At 38.1% G+C, this 18,044-nt stretch overlaps 1 protein-coding gene across 5 annotated transcripts in view; it reads left to right on the top strand.

The window, feature by feature from the left end:
• Bicd1 (BICD cargo adaptor 1) overlaps nt 1-18,044 on the top strand; it is a 138,286-nt gene that overhangs the window by 60,072 nt on the left and 60,170 nt on the right. For all 5 annotated transcript variants that reach the window (XR_012911545.1, XM_075982197.1, XM_075982199.1 and 2 more), the window contains exons 2-3: nt 4,084-4,296; nt 16,301-16,453. Coding sequence is in view for 4 of the 5 variants with exons in the window: in XM_075982197.1 (XP_075838312.1) it covers nt 4,084-4,296; nt 16,301-16,453 (366 nt within the window). In the remaining variant the exon portion in view is untranslated. The remainder of the gene's footprint in view (nt 1-4,083; nt 4,297-16,300; nt 16,454-18,044) is intronic.

Here is an 18,044-nt window from a genome sequence, read left to right as displayed (position 1 = left end):
AAATTTTACAAATAAGTGAATTATGGGAAAAGTTGTCTTTCAAATTTTGATTTTCATTGTTATATATAAAGTTTAGGATACAATCTTCAAGTCATGAAATGTGTTTAGTGTTTGTAATAGTTACTTTCTTCATAGATGTGAAAAATACCCAATGGAAACAACTTAAGGAAGGAAGGGTTTATTCTATCTTGCAGTTTGAGGATATGTCCTTCAAGTGAAAGAAGGCATGGTGGTGCCTTAGGCTACTCCTTGTTATATCTCTGCGGAATCAGGAAGCAGAGAAGACTCAGGCAATAGAAAACTTGATACTTCAGAGATGACATTTGCACTAATGAGATTCTACTTACTAAAAATTCCATAAGCTTCCCAAACAATGCCACTCACTAGGGACCAAGTTTTCAAACACATGAGCCAATTGTGAACATTCTGCATTAAAACCATAAAGTGGTTTTAATATAAAGCTTTAAACATAGATTAGATAAGTTTTTGTTAGCTACATGCCTGTGGCCTATGTGTCTATGTCCTGGAAACCCAACTGGGATTGATGGGCGATTAAAGCAAACACATCAAAGACCTAATTGAGTAACCCTAAACACTGAAACAACTATAATAAAATATAGGCAATATCCTACATGATACAGGTATAGGAAAAACTTTCTAAATTGGAGTCCATTTTCCCAAGAATTAAGACCAACAGTTGACAAAGTTCTACTTCATCAAACTAAAAAGCTTCTGCACAGTTAAAGAAACAGTCAGTGAAGTGAAGAGGAAGCCCAAGAATGGGAAAGGATCTTTGTCAGCTATATGTCTGAGAACATACAGAATATGTAAAGAACTAAAAAAAAAACCCAAAGGACTAAATTACAATAACAAAAGCAAGCAAGCAAGCAAACAAAAACCACCTTTAAAAAAAGAAAACAAATGACTCATTTAAAAAAAAATGGGCCTGAGACCAGAATAGATGGTTCAAAAAAGATAAAGAAAAATTAAATGCTAAGAAATGCCTCAGAAATTGTTCATCTCTAACAATTAGTGAAATACAAATCAAAACAACTTTAAGATTTCATCTTATCCCTGTCAGAATGACAAATACCAACAAAAGAATGGACAACAGATGCTGCAGGGGATGTAGAGAAAAGAGAACCCTTATTCCTTGTTGCCAGAACTACAAAGTGGCCCAGCCACTCTGGAGCATTATCAAAAAGCTAAAAATAAGCTTAACATTTGACTCACCTATACCTCTACCTGGTTTATGCCAAAGAACTTGATATTCTGCTTCACAGATACTTGCTCAACCATGTTCTATTGACAATAACTAGGAAATGGAAACAACGTAAATGTCCTTCAGCTGAAGAATGGGCAATGAAAATATGTTACATATACACTATGGAATACTATTCAGCTGTAAGAAAAAATGAAAACGTGAACTTTTCAGGTAAATGGATGGAACTAGGAAAGATCATACTGTGAGAGGTAACCCATACTCAGAAAGACAAATGTCACATGTTCTCTAGCTCCAAATCTTCAGATATAAGTACATATGTTGGAGTAACTGCAGAAATCAGGAAAGTAAAAAGACACCATTGCCAAGGTGCAGAGTGGGGTAACAGAAAGAGGACAAGTGATCAGACAGAGGAAACGGAAAACGTGGGAGGCTCTAATTAGGCAGTGGGAAGGATGGTAACAAAAGAAAGGTAAAATAACAGTAAGACTGTCTGAAAAAGTCATAAGGACTCGTACTATTAACTAGTTAACTAAACGTTCCTGTAATATAGTAAGTCTTTGTATAAATATACATAGATAGTTTAAGTGAAAATTTCCCCTCTGGGCTGACAATACTTTCTCCAGGAAACAAGGCACTTCAGACACAGATCCCAGAGACCTTTGATTTGGAACTTATTTGAAATCCTCCTCCCTGAGGACTAGATTTCATGGTACCAGAAAACACCATGCAATCTTCCAAAGGCAGGAAGCAACCAATAGTGCTACCCAGCTATGATGCTCATGAATGACACCGGTCACCATGGCATGGTAATCCTAGGGATGCAGTAGTGACATACGTTTCTTGTCAGTAAGGGGACTTTATTATTTTATTTTTTGTACCTAGAAGTATTTCAGAGTAGCCATTCTTTTTAAAATGTCTTTTAAATTGATTTTTATTGAGATCTACATTTTTTCTCTGTTCCCCTCTCTGCCTCTCCCCTCCCCTTCAACCCTCTCCCAAGGTCCTCATGCTTCCAATTTACTCAGGAGCTCTTGTCTTTTTCTACTTCCCATGTAGATTAGATCTATGTAAGTCTCTCTTAGTGTCCTCATTGTTGTCTAAGTTCTCTGGGATTATGATTTGTAGGCTGGCTTTCTTTGCATTATGTTTGAAAACCACTTACGAGTGAGTACATGTGATAATTGCCTTTCTGTGTCTGGGTTACCTCACTCAAAATGATGTTTTTTAGCTCCATCCATTTGCCTGCAAAATTCAAGATGTCGCTATTTTTTCTGCTATGTAGTACTCCATTGTGTAAATGTACCACATTTTCCTTATCCATTTTTTTGGTCAAGGGGCATTAGGTTGTTTCCAGGTCTGGCTATGACAAACAAAGCTGCTATGAATATAGTTGAGCACATATACTTGAGGCACGATTGAGCATCCTTTGGATATATACCCAAAAGCGGTATTACTGGGTCTTGAAGAAGGTTGTTTCCTAATTTTCTGAGAAATCACCACACTGACATCCAAAGGGGTTGTACCAGCTTGCATTCCCACCAGCAATGCAGGAGTGTTCCCTTTACCCCACAACCTCTCCAGCATAAGTTGTCATCAGTGTTTTTGATCTTGGTCATTCTTACAGGTGTAAGATGGAATCTCAGAGTTGTTTTGATTTGCATTTCTCTGATGACTAAAGATGTTGAACATTTCCTTAAATGTCTTTCAGACATTTTAGATTCCTCTTTTGAGAGTTCTCTGTTTATTTAGGTCTGCACTCATTTTTTTTATTGGATTATTTGTTCTTTGAATGACCAATTTCTTGAGTTGGTTGTATGTTTTGGAGATCAGACCTCTGTCTGATGTGGGGTTAGTGAAGATCTTTTCCCATTCTGTAGGCTGTTGTTTTGTCTTGTTGACCATGTCCTTTGCCTTACAGAAGCTTTTCAGTTTCAGGAGGTCCCATTTATTAATTGTTTCTCTCAGTGTCTGTGCTCCTGGGGTTATATTTAGGAAGTGGTCTCCTGTGCCAATGCATTCAAGTGTACTTTCTACTTTCTCTTCTATAAGGCTCAGCGTGGCTGGCTTTATGTTGAGGTCTTTGATCCACTTGGACTTGAGTTTTGTGCATGGTGATAGATATGGGTCTATTTTCATTCTTCTATATGTTGATGTCCAATTATGCCAACACCATTTGTTAAATATGCTTTCTTTCTTTTTTTCATTTGATACTTTTTGCTTCTTTGTCAAAAATCAGGTGTTCAAAGGTGTGTGAATTAATATCCGGGTCTTCAATTTGGTTCCATTGGTCCTCCTGTCTGTTCTTGTGCCAATACCAGGTTGTTTTCAGTACTGTAGCTCTGTAGTAGAGTTTGAAGTCAGGGATTGTGATGCCTCTAGAAGTTCTTTTATTGTACAGGATTGTTTTGGCTATCCTGGTTTTTATGCTCTTCCATATGAAGTTGAGTACCGTTCTTTCGAAGTCTATGAAGAATTTTGCTGGGAATTTTCTGGGCATTGCGTTGAATCTGTAGATTGCTTTTGGTAAGATTGCCATTTTTACTATGTTAATTCTACCTACCCAAGAGTATGGGAGAACTTTCCACTTTCTGGTGTCTTCTTTAATTTCTTTCTTCAAAGATTTAAAGTTCTTGTCATACAAGTCTTCTACTTGTTTGTTTAGAGTTACTCTGAGATATTTTATGATAGTTGTAGCTATTGTGAAGGATGATGTTTCTCTGATTTCTTTCTCAGCCCTTTTATCATATCAGAATAGCTTTTCTTATAAACAAAGCCAAATAAAGCATCTGCCTAATGTTGTTCAACAATCTTCAGGTGTTTTTCATTTTTTACTCTTTCTCTTTCGAAATTCTCTGCAGGCATTTGGGCAATCCTTCTCTATTCATCGTAAAGTGGCTGAGGACGGAGAGACTCGGGAGGAAACACTTCTACAGGAGTCTGCATCCAAGGAAGCTTATTATCTAAACAAGATCTTGGAGATGCAGAATGAGCTGAAGCAGAGCCGGGCTGTGGTCACAAATGTCCAGGCAGAAAATGAGAGGCTCACAGCTGTTGTGCAGGAACTGAAGGAGGTAAACAAACCATTCCCTTTAAGAGTTGTCTTTCAGGATCTGTTTGTCTTTAGAAATTTCCCCACAGAGACACTCCCCTATGTGTTTTTACTACAATTAAATTAACAATCAAAATCAACCATCACAGATAAGGATAAACAAAATTTGGCAAGTCCTTAGTTTGAAAGATGCTGTGTGAATGTAACAATTGAATTAACAGTATTGTATTTATTTAATAAAATGATTAATTTTGTTTCCATAGTATTACTGATACTGATAAAGGCATATACACTTAGGTGTTGTGTGTGAACTGTGACCTTATGTATACATGCATGTGTGTTACAAACCTCATCTAAATATAATTGTAGGGTACCATAATGGGAAAATTGTTGAATTAAGTTTTAAAATAGTATTCTGGTCTCAACTCTGCTACTAGTTTTAGTATTATGTTCATTTATGTGTAAGTTTTTTAAAAGTTATATTGCTATATTCCTGGCCCATAATAAACAAATGCTGTTATCATTAGTAACTTTGTACATCCTTCATAAAATATTGTTGAAGTTATTATTCATTATATAGGTCTGTATTCGTACATTAAAAACATTAGCTAGCCATGTGTGATGGTGTGCCCCTGTGATAATTGCATCTGGGGAGCTTCCCAGACCAGCCTGGGCTATGTTGTAAGACTTTGCCTCAAACACAAACCAAAAGAAAGAAACAAACCCCAAATAAAACAGCAAAAATAAATAAAAAAACACATTAATCTTCAGTTTATCATCTTGAAACCTCTTGGTTGCGATTTAAGGTAGACAGAAGGAATCACTGTATATTTCTATTTCTGTTTTGATCATTAAAAATCTTCTTATGCTTAACTGTAAAAAGTCTCAGCTTTCATATAATTCCCTTTACACTTTAAACAAGTTTTTATTTTTATTAACCTTTAGTATTTATTTATGCTGTGTGTGTGTGTTTGTGCACATACACTTGTTCTACAAGGGAGGTCAGAGGAAACTTGCAGGACTAGGTTCTCTCTTTCTACCACGTGAGTGACCTAGGTATCAACTCAGATTTTCAGGCTTGGTGTCAAGTATACTTGCCATCCCACTGACCCCATTTTTTATTAGTCTTAATGTATATGTATTTTTAATGTTAAATTATTTAAAATATTTTTGAAAGTAAAGGGAATATAAAGGAAAAAATTATCGCTTAAATCCAGAGACCAATTAGGAGATAACAGATAATCCTGTTTTTTTTTTTTTTTGTTTTATTTTTTGTTTTTTCGAGACAGGGTTTCTTTCTGTAACAGCCTTGGCTGTCCTGGAACCTTCTGTGTAGACCAGGCTGGCTTTGAACTCAGAGAGATCCACCTGCCTCTGCATTCCAAGCGCTGGGATTAAAGGCATGTGCTACCACCACCTGGCTTGATAGTGGATAATTTTAATCAAATTACAGGTAATGCTACATAATGAGTGATATAAGTCAAATTCCCATTTTATTTTGACTAGCATCACTTTGATAAAAACACAGAGGTGGGTGAATTTATGTAGTATCTAAGTAGAGCATTGGTAAATAAGTTTGAATTTCCTGTTTTTATCTCCTTTTTTAGGTCTAACATATTGAGTATAACCTAAATAGATTCATTTAAAGATTATTATGGAACATTTGTTTTGTAATAAATTAACCCCACATCTACATTGCTTAAACTATAAAATTAGATAATTAAACTTTTGGGCTAGTAAGATGTCTCAGTGTGTAAAAGTGCTTACTACACAAGCCTTCCAATCTGAGTTCAGTTTCTGGAACCATGTAAAGGTGGAAGAAGAGAACTGACTGAAAAGTTGCCCTTTGACCTCTACGTGCGTGTCACAGCTTCTCTTGGTTGCCTCTTTAAACTCTTGCTCATTTCTTTCACAAACCATTTCCAGAAGCCTAAGAACCGCACGGTCAGATTTAGCAAGAGCCCCAGTACTTTGTACTAATTTTATGTATTAGTTACTTTTCTTGCTACTGTAACAAAATACCTGTCAAAATCAATTTAAGAAGAGAGGATTTGGCTAAGAGCTTGAAGGTTCAGTCTATCATGGGAAGGTGCCTGGCCACATTGTATCTACATAAGGAAGAGGGTGGGGCTGGCTTTATTCATTTGTGGATGTTGTTACCCACATTCAGGGTGGGTCTTCCTACTTTATTTTAATTTCTTTGGAAATGCCTTTACTGTAACATCATGACTTTTTTTCTCCTAAGATATTCAGAATTCGGATAAGTTGACATTCAAGAGAAACCATTACAGTACCATAGCTGTTAAGGTCTGAATGTGTCTCCCTCAAATTCATATATTAAAACTTAATCATTAATGTCATTGTATTAAGAGGAGGGTCCTTGAAGAGATGATGAAGTCTTGAGTAAAAAAGAGCTCAAGAATAGGATAAAAGGAACTAGATAAGATGTTTTAATCTCCTTATCTATATTAAAGCAGCAGCCCTTCCCTCTCGACAACACAGCAAGAAGGTTGCATCTTGGAGATGACTCACACTTGATGCCCAGAACCCACCTTATAATCAGCTGGCACTCCAGATCCAACCCTCTCTGAGGGCACCTATTCTCACATGTGCATATCCATATGCAGACCAACATGCATAAACATAACTAAAAATAAAGTAAATCTATTTAGAAAAGGGCTCTACCTTGGAAGCAGAAAGTAGCTCTTACTAGATATCATCTATGGTGGTGCCTTAATTTTATTTAGACTTCCTCCAGAACTATGAGATGTTTTTCTTTACAGCCTTTCAAATCTATGGTATTCTGATGTAACAGTAGGGCTAGGATTAGATAATAGCTAAATTTGTAGTTTGTTGGGACTTTATTATGGCTTTAATAGGATATGACAGTTGTATTTCAAATGCTGCCTTATCCCTATGTTTTTAATGCCACATTAGAATTTCATTTTCCCTTCTCTAGAATATATAATTAAGTTTTATAATATATCAGTGCCTCAGCTTCCAGAAATATATTATATCTACATCTGTTCCAATGTATGGAGTCCATATGGGTATGGGAGTCCATACCCATAGAGCCATAGGTCGAGAAGGCACCTCAGTAGTAATTTGGTAATGACTCTTTCCAGAACAATAATTCTTTGACATCACTAAAGGATGTATCTCTATTAGATACCTATGGCATTCTACAGAATATATAATAAATTAACAAGTTTTTTTCAAGTAAAAGCATGTTTTATTTGTTACTTATTTTGGTATTTACAGCTTCAGGACAGTGCTTGATATAAACAGATTATTTTAGAAATAATTTTTATTGAATCTTAAAAAATTAAGTTAAACTAAACTGGGCAGTGGTGGTACATGCCTTTAATCCCAGCACTCGGGAGGCAGAGGCAAGCGGATCTTTTTGAGTTCAAGGCCAGCCTGATCTACAAGAGCTAGTTCCATGATAGGCTCCAAAGCTACAGAGAAACCCTGTCTCGAAAAACCAAAAACAAGCAAACAAAAAATAGGTTCAACTAAAAGAACGTGTTTTAGGAATTGTCCATCCCTGGACTCAAATATCTGCTGTACCACCTACCAACAATGTAATCTGGGCAAGTTGTATTTGTTTCCTTTGTCATCAGCTTTCCAGTTGCTGTAATAAACACTTGAGAGAGTCAACTTACAAAGATAAAGGATTTATTTTGACTTGAATTTTGGGGATTTTAGTCCATATCAAAATGTCCTGTTGTGTTTGGGTGAGACAGCACATCATGGTAGAGAACGCAGAACAAACTAGAACTCACTACAATCTTTATACAAACAGAGAACAAGAGAGAAAGAGGCTGGGGCTCCACTGTTCCATTTAAGGCAGGCTTCTCAGACTGGAAATATCCCACAATATTACTTCTTAATAATTACTTCTTAAGGTTACTTCTTAACCTTTCTGCTGCCTCCCAATAGTGCCAAGCTATAGACCAACTCTTTAACACATGGCTCATCGTATTAGGTAAGGTCTTTCTTTTCAGCAAGGAGATGATAATACTAACAAATAGACCCTTTTAAAATGCCTGGTGTAATAAAGGTTTGAAAGTAGTTCTCATTTTCTATCTCTTGCCTCCCTCCCAAGGCTCTTGCTAGTGTCTGGCCACTCTAATTATTACTCTGTGGTTAAATGAAGAAGGTTCTCTGTGTTTCACCAGCTGTATTTATAGTTTCTGAATCTACAGAAAATAACTTTCTTAGTTTTATATTTTTGTGGACAGATTTAGCCTATTCCCAAGAACTATTTTGGCAAAACTGTCTTAAAATCCCCTCAGAATGTGCATATCTAGAGCCATTGGCACTCTCTCACACGATGTGGTCTTGGGTCAGCACCCTGACCATTCTTTTTAGCATTGTTTTGTGACATCTGTTTACAATGTGTTAAAAAAAAGTTTTCACTGATTATATTTACCTTTGTTGATGATCCTTACAAATACAATCCATTGGACCTATGTATTCTTCTTGTACATTCAATTCAGTTTTAATCCTTTTGTTTCAGTTTTTCATTTGTTTATCCATTCAGTATCTTTAATGTCTGTAGTAAGCTAGGCAGATGCCTTTAAAAACAAATGATCTGTCTTCTTTGACTATAGTTTTTTTTTCTTTTCAAGAAGGTCATTTAGTTTGCACTTTTTAAGATTGAATCCTTTTTTTGTATAATTTTTCATAATGCCTCTGAGATGCATCTAAATTGTATATATCAACATCAAGTTTGTTCCTTTTTATAGCTGGTATTATTCTACTGTATTGACATATTACAGTTTGTTTAATTACTTGCCCTATTTGTGAGCTTTTTGTTCCTCCAGGTTTTGGTGGCTATGAATAAAGAGCTACTGTACATATTCATGTACATTTATATTTTTTATGAGCAAAAATGATATTTAATTAGAATTGCCAATTTGACCTCTAGAGTAGATTGTGTGATGGGCATAGTGCAGACTATCTTGGCTGAGCTAACTGAGATGAGAAGACTCATCCATAAGGGTAGTACCTTGCTTTAGACTGGAAGTCTGCTGTATAAATAGACAAAATGCGCTGAACACAAGGTTCATCATTCCCTGCTTCCTGATTGTGTATGTGATGTGACTAGCTGCTCCAAGCTCTTGCCACATTGATGGATTGTACCTTTGAACTATAAGTAAAAACAAACTTTTCTTCCCGTATGTTCCTTTTGTAGGATATTTTGTCACAGCAGTAGGAAAAGAAAATAAGTCAGCACATGCTTTTCTTTCTCTCAGAAGAGTGAGAGCTCATCTGAATAACAGTGACTACGTTTTATATTACTATTAAAGTTTTATATAAGAGATTCTGTTTCCCTCTATCCTTTCCAGTATTCAATATTGTCAGTATTTTTCATTATATATATTCTAATAGGTAGTGATATACTAGTTTTTGTGATTTTAATTTTCTCAATGGATGTTAACGTTGGATATTTTTCTTGTGCTTATTTGCCCTTCATGTATACTATTTAGTGTCTTTTCAAGACTCTTACCTAGTTTATTTGCTTTTTTTTCTTTAAGTTAAAGTTGAAAATTCTGTATGTATTTTGGGTATAAGTTCTTCATCAGATATATGATTTGCAAACATTTTCACCCACTATGCAACTTGTCTTTTCATTTACTTAGAAAACATCTCTTTGGGGGCTGGGCATATGGCTCAGAGTTTGATAGCTTGGCTACTCTCCTAGAGGACCTGGCTTTGATTCCCAGAATCCACATGGTGACTAGCAAGTGTAGTAGAAGGGAGCAGTGGGCTGTGTTCCCGGCGTCCGGCTGCTTAACCCCCGAAATAACCACACGGAAATCGTATTAATTAAATTATTGCGTGGCCTATTAGTTTTAACCTCTTATTGGCTAACTCTTACATATTCATTTAACCCATCTCCATTAATGTGTATCACCACTTGACTGTTGCTTACTGGCATAAGTCTAACCAGCGTTCATCTTGGAGAGGAAAGCCATGGTGTCTGCCACACTGTCTTTTTCCTCCAAGTCCTGTCTTCCCCGGCTATCTAAGTTCTGCCCTATAAAAGACCTAGGCAGTTTCTTTATTTGACCAATGAAAGCAGCACATAGAAAGGAGATGCTCCTACACCAAGCAAGCAAGCATCTGTAACTTCAGTTCCAGTACCCTCTTCTGGCCTCTGTGGTACCAGGCATATTAGTAGTATGCATACATACATGCAGGCAAAACATCTATGAATATAAAAAAATTAAATAAAACAATCATTTTCCAGCATGAGATACTGTGTTTTGATACTATAATGAAGTACCCTAGATAGGTTATTTTGTAAAAAAAAGGAAAATCAGTTTACAGTTCTGGAGATTCAAGGGCATGTCAGCTCAGCTCTGGTAAGGATCCTGTGGTGGTGATAGGAATTTATATAAGAGAGAGGGTTTACATCTTCAAACAGGAAGCCAGAAGTATTTTGTTCCCACAATCCCTTCTGAGGGCACACCTCCAACTAACCTAAGGATCTCCTTCTATGCCCATCACTTAAGTGTCTCCCCCTTCCTAAAACTGTCACATGGAGGACCAAACTCTCAACACATGTCCTTGTGAAACAAACCATATCCAAACTATAGTGCAGAGCAAAATAATTTTCATTGTGATGTATATAAAAAACCAATTTATTATGTGGTATGGGTACCATACAGCTCAGTGGTACAACACTTGCTTAGCATGTGCAGTGCCTTAGATCCAATTCAGAGGGAGAGGAGGAAAGAGAGAGAGGGAAAGAGAGAGACAAAGGAGAGATAAAGATAGACAGAGAAAGAGAGATAGAGAGACAAAGAAAAAAAGAATGCTTTTGATGTCTGGTTTAAGAACATTTAAAAAGGTTTGTTTTATTAAATTATGTGTATGTGTTTGCTTGCATGAATTATGCGTACCATGTAGGTGCAAGTACCTTTGGAGTCTAGAAGACAATGTTGATGCTGTGGAGCTGGATTCACAGGTGTTTGCATTAGCTGGAGAGTCACTGGAAGGCACTGAGGGAAAGAGTGACATAAATTTGTTGGAGTGAATCCTCAAGTTTAAAGTGATAAGTAGTTTATCCAGATGTGAGAAGATTGTGGTTAAACCAGGATGACAAGTGAAGATAGTGAAAGTGGCTATATTTTCAATACATATTGAAGTTGGAGCTACCATGTCCTTCCTTCCTTCCTCCCTCCCTCTCTCCTTCATTCCTTCCCTCCTTTTCTCCCTCTTTCCTTCTACCTTTGTGTGTGTGTGCGCGCGCATGTGCACACATGTGTGCTACTGGGATTGAACCTAAGACCCTGCAAATGCTAGGAAATTATTTTAACACTAATCTACATTGTCATTGAGAGATAGGTGTAGCACAAATAACAAAAACCCAGAGTTAGGGGTTAAAGCTGAAGACCAGAGAAACAGTGCAGTAAGCCACTAGAGAGACCTTTTAACTCTGCCAGTGCTCAGACTGAAGAAACAATCTTCAGACTGCCTAGACTGCACTGTGTTTCCACCAAACCTCAGACTACACACTCCATGAGTTCTTGTCTCTTCCCCTTTATATTCCTCCTCTATCCAGCCATTTTGCTCCTGTTTCCACCTCCCCAGTGCTGGGATTCAAGATGTAAATATGGCATGTCCTGAACTCCTTCACAGGACCTGATTATCTTGTCTAAACTTTTTATATTTTAATTTTATGTCATTATTTAAATCATGGTTGGCTAGCTTTGTTGTTTACCTCATCCACCCTGTTTTTAAGTAGGTCAAGAAGAGGAGGGAGGGCGAGGAAGAGGGAAGGGGGGGGCTAAGTCACTTTGAGCAAGAGGTTTATTAGCCTCAATGACATGCACACAAAGAAGCACAGCTCTCTTCTTAAAGAGAATAAAAAATAATTTATTTTGGAGCCATTTTGAGTGATCATGGTCTGTTAACACAGATAAAGGTTACCCCAAATTTTATGTGTCAAGAGACAAATCTCAAAAGATAATAAATCAAAATATTTTGAAGACAAAACAAAAACAAACAGCCTTTAAAGTTCCAATCTTGAACAAAATTCAAAATGCCTTTCGAGATCTGAATGAAACAAACAAACCAAACCTAGCTAAGTTTCTAGACCAAAGTGATTTCAAAGCAAACGAATGAACTAAATACCTTAAACCAAGAGCTTTGGAAGTAGACTCAAAAGGCATATGTCCTATTAGGATCCTTAATTTACTCGCTCAGAATAAACAAGTAGATTGTTAACCAAAGCAAGAGAGGTCCAAGGGCCACAGGAAGAGCTAACAACCCATCTGAGGAAATAACATCAAGAAGCCTGAACTCAATAGTTTCTGGCAGATTACTGACTCTCATTCAGGTCATTCCTTTGGTGAAAAATGGATCATTTTCAGAGTTCCACATTGTGTCATCAGACACTTTTGAAATACTAAATACAGTTTTCATCTTAAAGGGAATAAGAGATAGTTTATTCTGGAGTCATTGTGAATAATCATGCCCTAGGAACTAGATTTAGGTTATTCCAGATTCCATGTTTCAATGTGGAAGTGGTTTTGTGAAGTTTTATAGTTTTGCAGACCAAAGAAAGTCATCAATCAAGACATGTTTAAATTACATTGGTGGGGACATCAGAAAGGTGGTTGCAGCAAGATGGAGGAATCTTTTTTAGGGTTCAAATGATGTCTGATGACATTCTTAGCTTTTGGGTTTGTGGATGCTAGTGGTCTGCCTAGTTAATAGATTTCAAAGGTCTTCCTTCCTTCCTTCCTTCCTTCCTTCCTTCCTTCCTTCCTTCCTTCCTTCCTTCCTTTCTTTCTTTCTTTCTTTCTTTCTTTTCTCTGTTAGCCACAGGGTGTTAGTTCTACCACTCTCCATGTGGGCAAGGAATGGCTACTGATGGTCTTGAAGGTAGCCCAAGATAAGGTGGTTAGTTAGCCTCTGCGCTTGCAGCATTCTGAACTCTCAACATTAGTGCAGTTTCAAGCAGCCAGTCTTCGCAGACACAGCTTCTTTCCAGAAATTCTCCTTCACAACCCTAACTTCATGGCCGAAGTCCGAAGTTAAGCCTCAGTGCCTCACCAACACTACCCCAACTCCCCAGAGGGCAAGGTTTTTGTTTTGTTGTTTTGTTTTTAGGGTTCCTTAGGAGGATGGGCAGGAAGGTGCTACACTACAGGGGAGTAAGTAAAGTTACCTTTGTATTATAAAGTTTGGTTGACAGACTGCTCTGTGGTTTGGGCTGGGAGAAAGGTGCTTGGAAAAGTCCAGCGTATGCTTTTAGAAAAATGTTCAGATGGAGAATTTCGTAAAAGAGTGGGTGGGTCTAGTTAATATGTGATCTGTGAATTGTGACACTTGTCATTTGTAGGACTTGTGAGATGTGGTGATGATCTGGATGCCTCTAACCCCCAGGCTGTAGGAGGGCAGGGTTTGTTCTTCTCAGCCCCTCTGTGTAGGACCTCACTAGCTGGAAGTCATGTTTCTCTGTTTATGTGGTGCTCTCGTTTCCAATGTTTTGGTCTATAAATTCTTTAAAATATTACTTGAAAAAGGTAAAGATCTTATGGTCAAATACATTTAGGAAGTGGCACGTGTTGTATTTTGCTATAACAGAGTGTTAATATACACAAGCTCAATGAACATTGATATTTTAAAGGTTCTGAGAGGCCTAGGAGAAAATAAAAGTGTAGTTTTAACATGATTTCTTAAACTTCCTTTTATTTGAGGATTCCTGTTTATCTCTCAAGCTATGAACACAAAGAAGTGTTTCTCCCTCACTCATTATCTGTATCATACTTAAGTGATATGTCTTATCAGTCATAAATGAGCATGGTTAAATATTTAATGCATTTTTTTCTACAGAGATGGAAAGGGAATAAAGTATAAATTCACCAAAAGGGTTTTTATTTTTTTATTTTTTGGATTTTTCGAGACAGAGTTTCTCCGTAGCTTTTTGGTTCCTGTCCTGGAACTAGCTCTTGTAGACCAGGCTGGCCTCAAACTCACAGAGATCCGCCTGCCTCTGCCTCCCGAGTGCTGGGATTAAAGGCATGCGCCACCACCGCCCGGCTACCAAAAGGGTTTTTTAAACAATGGAGAATTTTGTAGAGAATTATTGCTTTGTTATAAGTTATAAAATTAAAGTAATAGACTCTTTGCTTATTGTGATGATCTGCCTAACCTTAACCCTGCTAAATAATCACTATTGACAGTTTGGGGAAAATTTTTACAAATATATTTATATCATGAAAGTGAAGTTTGTTTGTGTGTGCTACACATGTATTCATTTTTATTGTTTTGGTTTTTGAGAGAGGGTCTGTCCATGAGCCCCTGATCTTCGTTGCTCTACACTCCCAAGTTCTGGAAATTCAGATGTGCACCACAATACCAAGTCCCCTTTATTTATTTATTTAAATAGAAATCTTTATGAAGCATGATTAATAAAAACTAAGAGAGAGAAATTGGGGTTCAACCTAAAGATCCAAAAAGCAAAACAGCCAGCCATTGGCTCTTACCTCGACTTTAGTCCAAAAATGGCAATCCTGCCTTCAGGAATCTCAGAAGGAGACTGTGTCTGCGAGCTGTCCATTGTCCTCCTCCCCTGTCTTATATTTCTCTTTAGGGCTGGGATTAAAGGTGTGGACTGTTGGGATTAAAGGCATACACCACCCGATTTCTATGGTAACTAGTGTGGCTCTTGGGATTAAAGGTGCATGTCATTGGGATTAAAGGTGCATGTCATTGTGGGTACTGGGGTTAAAGGTGTGTGTTACCAAAACCTGGTCTGTAACATTGACCAGTGGAATTGTTTTACTCTCAGATCTTTAAGCAGTCTTTATTTATTAAAATACAGTTGAAATGCCACTACATCTTTACTTTAAAAATAATTGTTTTTATTTTATATGTGTGAGTGTTTTCTCTGTATATATGAAAGTGTACTGAGTTCATGGCTGGTGCCTGTGGAGATGGAAGTAGGGATGGGATGCACTGCACTGGAGATACAGATGCTTGTAAGCTGCCATGTGGACCCTGGCAATCCAATCAGGTCCTCACAAGAACAGCAAGTGCTCTCAACCCCTGAGCCATTTCTTCAGTCCACTCTCTTAATCTTGACACATAATGAGATTCTACTGCGCATCCTAGTCCACAGCTTATTTTTACACTTAATAATACATTGTAGCTAGATTTCCATTTTAACACTTCAAAGTTCCCTCTGATTATTTATCATCATTTCAAATGACTTTGTAATTCAGAGTAAAATAATTTATTTCACTGTGACTCCAAATAGCAAAAGTTTAGTCTATTTTCCATTCTTTGTGTGAATAAATAGAAATTTACTTAGATTTTTATTTCTTTGAAAATGTTTTTAAGAATGATTTTCAGTCCACAACACCAGATAATCTAGGAAGCAAAGAGGACCTTAAGAGAGGCATACATGGATTTACATAGGAAGGAAAAAAAACAGCAAGATCTCCTGAGTAAATTGGGAGCGTGGTGGTCATGGGAGAGGGTAGAAAGAGGGAGGGGATGAATGGAGGGGAGTGGAAAAATATATAGCTCAATAAAAAGAATGATTTTTAAATGTCAGATTTCTTTTCTTTTTCCTCCTCCTCCTCCTCCTCCTCCTCCTCCTCCTCCTCCTCCTCCTCCTCCTCCTCCTCCTCCTCCTCCTCCTCCTTCTTCTTCTTCTTCTTCTTTTTTGTTTTTGTTTTTCGAGACAGGGTTTCTCTATAGTTTTTGGTGCCTGTCCTGGAACTAGCTCTTGTAGACCAGGCTGGCCTCGAACTCACAGAGATCCGCCTGTCTCTGCCTCCCAAATGCTGGGATTAAAGGTGTGCGCCACTACCACCCGGGTAAATGTCAGATTTCTTTAGAAATTTTGATAGATATTATTAAATTGTCATCTAAAAAGGCAGTGCCAATTTAAATACAGGAAATCTTTTCTGTTATCTAACAACCAGGGTTTCTTTTCTACATTTTCTGAAACCTAGAGTAAGGAAGTTTTATACTGATTGCTTATATTGTTGTTTCAGAATAACGAGATGGTGGAGCTACAGAGAATACGAATGAAAGATGAAATCCGAGAATATAAATTCCGGGAGACCAGACTCCTTCAGGACTATACAGAACTGGAAGAAGAAAATATTACATTGCAAAAACTGGTGTCCACATTAAAACAGAACCAGGTGAGGCTTAAGAAGATTTTCTTCAAAAGTTATACCATAGATAGATCTACATTTTCTAATAAATGAAGTTTATTCTTCCCTTTCTTTCAAAATGTTTATTTTTATGTGTGTGTATGAGCACACACAGGAGTGCAGGTGCTTGCAGGAGCCACAGACTCGGAATCTCCCTGGAACCCGAGTTAGAGGTACTTGTGAGACCCTTGATGTGGGTGCTGGAGTCAGGTCCTCTGGAAGAGCAGCGCATGTCCTTTAACTGCTGAGCCATCTTTTTAGCCCTATACTTTGTTTCTTAAGAAAGAACTTGTCATGTTTTCTATACTTCTTTGTGTGCTGGAATTTCTCTGTCTTACTATGTCAGCTAAAATGTATAAGAAAAAATGTAAGTAGTATAGTTTACAATGCAGTTTTATTAAGTAAGCAAAATTTTTTTTTAAATTTTTTTTATTGATAAAAGAAGAATAAAGAAAAAAAAACAAATTTCCACCTCCTCCCAGCCTCCCCTTTCCCTCCCCCTCCTCCCACTCTTCTCCCCCTCCTCCCACTCTTCTCCCCCTCCTCCCACCCCTCTCCCCTTCCCCCCACTCCTCTCCCCCTCCCTCTCCAGTCCAAAGAGCAGTCAGGGTTCCCTGCCCTGTGGTAAGTCCTAGGTCCTCCCCCCTCCGTCCATATCTAGGAAGGTGAACATCCAAACTGGCTAGGCTCCCACCAAGCCAGCAGATTGCGTAGGATCAAAACTGCGTGCCATTGTCCTTGGCGTCTCATCAGCCCGCACTGTTCGTCACGATCAGAGAGTTCAATTTTATTCCATGCTTTTTTTGGTAATAGTCCAGCTGGCCTTGGTGAGCTCCCAGTAGATCAGCTCCACTGTCTCAGTGGGTGGGTGCACCCCTCGTGGTCCCGACTTCTTTGCTCATGTTCTCCCTCCTTCTGCTCCTCATTGGGACCTTGGGAGCTTTAACTTAGTCATCATTTGTTTTAGTAGTAAGTCAAATATAATAAATTATAATAAATTTAACTTAGCAACTTCCTATTGCTGCTGGTGTACTAACTTGTTTTATACAGATAGCACCTTTAAGATCTTTATATAAAACTTGTCCGTCTTCCTCCCTTTTTTCTGTCCCCCTTCCCTTCCCTTCCCTTCCCTTCCCTTCCCTTCCCTTCCCTTCCCTTCCCTTCCCTTCCCTTCCCTTCCCTTCCCTTCCCTTCCCTTCCCTTCCCTTCCCTTCCCTTCCCTTCCCTTCCCTTCCCTTCCCTTCCCTTCCCTTCCCTTCCCTTCCCTTCCCTTCCCTTCCCTTCCCTTCCCTTCCCTTCCCTTCCCTTCCCTTCCCTTCCCTTCCCTTCCCTTCCCTTCCCTTCCCTTCCCTTCCCTTCCCTTCCCTTCCCTTCCCTTCCCTTCCCTTCCCTTCCCTTCCCTTCCCTTCCCTTCCCTTCCCTTCCCTTCCCTTCCCTTCCCTTCCCTTCCCTTCCCTTCCCTTCCCTTCCCTTAGATTCTCTTCCCTTTCCTTTCTTTCCTTCCTTCCCCAATGTCCCTTCCCTTACCCAATTTCTTCTTTTTCCCTTTCCTTCCTTTCTATCTTCCCTTCTTTCCTAG

This window comes from Microtus pennsylvanicus, chromosome 8, assembly GCF_037038515.1.
Source record: "Microtus pennsylvanicus isolate mMicPen1 chromosome 8, mMicPen1.hap1, whole genome shotgun sequence".
NCBI classification, from domain to species: domain Eukaryota; kingdom Metazoa; phylum Chordata; class Mammalia; order Rodentia; family Cricetidae; genus Microtus; species Microtus pennsylvanicus.
The sequence above is the reverse complement of the archived record's forward strand: the minus strand, read 5'-3'. Positions and strand labels throughout refer to the sequence as shown.